The sequence below is a fragment of the Carlito syrichta genome, unplaced genomic scaffold (assembly GCF_000164805.1).
Source record: "Carlito syrichta isolate Samal-C Ts95f unplaced genomic scaffold, Tarsius_syrichta-2.0.1 Scaffold309114, whole genome shotgun sequence".
In the NCBI taxonomy this organism is placed as follows: domain Eukaryota; kingdom Metazoa; phylum Chordata; class Mammalia; order Primates; family Tarsiidae; genus Carlito; species Carlito syrichta.
Genome location: NW_007253210.1, coordinates 416,067 through 419,486, shown reverse-complemented (window position 1 = coordinate 419,486; position 3,420 = coordinate 416,067). Strand labels below are relative to the sequence as shown.

At 59.1% G+C, this 3,420-nt stretch overlaps 2 protein-coding genes across 2 annotated transcripts in view; both read right to left on the bottom strand.

Annotated features, from left to right (window-relative positions):
- Window positions 1-3,420, bottom strand: part of LOC103269223 (voltage-dependent L-type calcium channel subunit beta-1) — a 12,482-nt gene extending 9,062 nt beyond the window's left edge. The window contains exons 1-6 of the mRNA XM_021716972.1: window positions 3,403-3,420; window positions 2,889-3,043; window positions 1,749-1,829; window positions 1,242-1,300; window positions 981-1,090; window positions 681-832 (exon numbers count right to left, since the gene is read on the bottom strand). Of these exons, the coding sequence (XP_021572647.1) occupies window positions 681-832; window positions 981-1,090; window positions 1,242-1,300; window positions 1,749-1,829; window positions 2,889-3,035 (549 nt within the window). The 5' untranslated portion in view covers window positions 3,036-3,043; window positions 3,403-3,420. The remainder of the gene's footprint in view (window positions 1-680; window positions 833-980; window positions 1,091-1,241; window positions 1,301-1,748; window positions 1,830-2,888; window positions 3,044-3,402) is intronic.
- LOC110596434 (voltage-dependent L-type calcium channel subunit beta-1-like) overlaps window positions 3,256-3,420 on the bottom strand; it is a 5,050-nt gene continuing 4,885 nt past the window's right edge. The window contains exon 4 of the mRNA XM_021716976.1: window positions 3,256-3,319. Within this exon, the coding sequence (XP_021572651.1) occupies window positions 3,256-3,319 (64 nt within the window). The remainder of the gene's footprint in view (window positions 3,320-3,420) is intronic.

The following is a 3,420-nucleotide window of genomic DNA, read 5'->3' as shown; positions in this document are numbered from 1 at the left end:
AAAAAAAAAAAAAAAAAAAAAAATTAGCCGGGCATGGTGGTGCATGCCTGTAGCCCCAGCTACTCAGGAGGCTGAGGCAGAAGGATTGCCTGAACCTGGAGGTCGAGGCTGCGGTGAGCCATAATCATGCCACTGCACTCCAGCTTGGGTGACAGAGTGAGACCCCGCCTCAAAAAATAAAAACAATAATACCGGGCTGGGCTTGGTGGCTCAGCCTGTAATCCCAGCACTTTGAAAGGCCGAGGTGAGTGGATTGCCTGAGCCCGCGGGTTCAAGACCAGCCCGGGCAACTTGGCAAGACCTCGTCTCTACAATAAAAAAAATAGCCAAGTGGAAGCGTACGCCTGTAGTTCCGGCTACTTGGAAGGCTGAGGCAGAAGGATCGCTGGAGCCCAGAAGTTCGACGCTGGGGTGGCCGTGAGCATGAGTACCACTGCACTCCAGCCTGGGCGAAGGAGTGAGACTCCAACTCAAAAAAAAAACAAAACGCCATTTGCTAAGCGATATACATTTACATTAGGTTGAAACTTCCCTATAGGATGGAGTTTTACAAAGAAGGAAACACAGGCTGGAAGGATTTCATCACAGTTAGTAAGCAGGAGAGCTGGGATTTCAACCCAAGCTGTCCAGCTCCTGGGCACTCCTGTTCAGCTACTCCGGGACCAGGCTCCTGCACTCACCTTGGGAGAGGTGATCTTGATGTAAACAATGATGGGGGCCAGCGAGGTCTTGGACAGCTGGGCTGGGTGGTTGATGGTGTCCGCATCCAGAGCGACCAACTGGAGGGTCCGGGCCAGCTCGAAGATTCGCTCAATCTCACTCTGCACCTCAGCTGGGTAGGGGCCATGGGGGGGGATGTCAGGTGGCCCCCCAGGAGGTGGTGGGTGGGGGAACACTTCTGGAGAGGGTCCTGCCGCTGCCCCCCACCCCTCCCTTACCTGGCCCAGAAAGTGGGAGGGAAGAGGGCAGGGTGGGCTCACCCAGGCTGGAGCGCGTGTTGGAGCGCTCGATGATGATGTGCTTGCTGGGGTTGTTGAGGACTGAGCGCTTAGCCAGGGAAATGTCCGCTGTCACACGAGTGATGGAGATCCTGGGGGGATGGGGCGGGGAGGGCATCCGGGAGACAGAGGGGCCGGGGTGACTGGCTGCAGGCCTGCCTCCTGTCCCTCAGTTGAGGAGTCCCAGAACACCCACGGCAGCAGGGCCACAGTGGGAGTGGGGAGCAGCCCCCAGGGTCTTACCTGCCATCAAACCGATGCTTCAAGAAGTCGAATAAAGCTTTCTGCATCATGTCTGTAACCTGGGGATGAGGTGTGCAGGGAGAGAGGGAGAGGGAGTCAGGCACTCAAGGCCACTAGGGAGGCTGGGATGCTGGGCGTGTTTTCCTTTCTTCTGAATTTCCCAAGACGAATGCAGACAGAAATTCCTCTATGGGGGTGGGGGCCCCTTCTGAGTCTACAGGCCCTCCAATGGTCTCTGATTCCAAAGGTCCTTCCTTGGTGGTACCTCTGGGAGAGTTCTTCTGGGGGTTTCTTGGGGGGGGAGAAAGGAGCTAGGACCTGCTGGTGGGTCTCCCCGTGGGTTGGGCACCTCTGGGGGTTTATTCTCTGAAGGTCTGCAGCCCTCTGGGAAGGACACCCTAGGGATCAGGGGCTTTCTGGGGATTTCTCTGGGGTCTGAAGACTTTTCCATGAGATCTCCCTGAGAGTCCGGGCACTCTGGATCCACTCCCCTCTAGGGGCTCCTACCTCGTAGCCCTTGAGCGACGGTCCCACCAGGATGATGGGCCTCATGGAAGGCACCACGTCATAGGGGGGCACATGCTCTGTCTGGGGGGGGAAGCAGGGAGGGGAAGCCCCGAGTGGAGATGGCATTACTCCTCTCCCCCAGCCTCCCGGCTCCCCCATGCAGCCTTTCCTCCCCCCGGTCCCAGAGCCCAGAGCCCAGATGCGGGGATCGGGGTTGGGGGTGGGGAGGGATGGCCAGGAAGAACCAGGAAGGGTGGGGGAAGATATGGGAACAGGTGTTAGAAGGTTCCCCTAGCTCATCCCAGGGAGTGGGGAGGGGAACACAGAAAGCTGTGACACTCACCGACTTCTGCTTCTGTTTGGCTGGGTCCAGAGATTGCCAAGGGGGGGAAGGGGTGGAGAGAGGGAAGGGGACCCAGGTGGGGGCAGAGGGCAAGGCAGGAGCCAGGACAAGAGAGGGAGGGAGAGCGGGCAGACGAGGAGAGATAACAGGGCATGCGTGTTAGTGACAGACAGAGCCAGAGAGAGGGGATGGGACCCCACACCGAGGAGGAGCCAGAGGTGGCCCTGGCCCTGGGCTGGGAGCAGTACTGACAGTCAGTTCAGGGACTTGGGAATGCTGAGACACATCCTACCCCTTCTGGATCCCAGAAGAGCTGGACAAGTGCCCCTAATCTGGTACCCATCTCCTGCCCCAGTGCATGCCAACCTGCCCATCTTACGGGTTCCCTTAACTATCTTGCTCTGTGGTCAGTAGGAGCGCCCCCCCCACCATGTGCCTAGCCGTGGGGTCAAAAAAGGGCAAAGAAAAAATGCCACCCCACACCCTGTCTCACATGTCAGGTGGGGGCCCACACCAGATCAGCCCACCAGTAGCGAGGGGCAAGGCCAGGTGTTATTACCACCAGCTCCTGCTCCCTCGGGGTGGAGAGGCAGCCTTCCAAGGGTAAGGACCATCCTCTCTGGGGGTGGGCCAGGGTGGGGTTGTGTGTGGAGATGGACGTGCCCACGCACCTCAGCAGGAAGCCCTGATGCCCGCAGAATAGGCTGGTGCCACTCTGACATCCATCCCGGCCCCCTCCCCCAACAAAGAGCTGGCCCTGAGGCCCCCGCCTCTCCCAAGAAGCCAGCAAGAATTACCTTCTTAAAGAAGGGGATGCGTTTGCCGTGGGGTGGCGGGGTGGTGACGCTGCTAACGCTAGTCTTGGCAGAGCCACTCTGCTCCCCAAGCTGGGTCTCCTCCTCCTCTAACTCTAGGGGGTCTAGTTCAAAGGCTAAGTTAGTCATTTCATTACCTGGACCGGAGAGTCAGGAGAGGGAGGAGGGAGGCGAGGTGGGGAGTAGGAGTGAGATGGACGTGGAGACAGAACGCAGGGGTGGGATGGGAGAGAAGAAAGAAGAAGAGGTGAATGGAACAGGGCTGGAGAATGAATGGGGCGGGGCAGGCAGAGAAAGGGAGCTACCAAGAAGGGAGAGGAGAGACAGGCAGGCCCAGCCTGGGGAGACCCTACTCTTTGTGGAGGGGGCACCACTGCATGTGTCTGGGGGACTCAGCATTGGGGTGCCTCCCACTGCAGGGAAAGGAAGGGTCAGGTAGAGGGAGACCACCCCACCTAGGAGCTCCCCCCACCCCCTGGGGGGCAGTAGCTCTTACCACTGGCGGGGGGCGTGG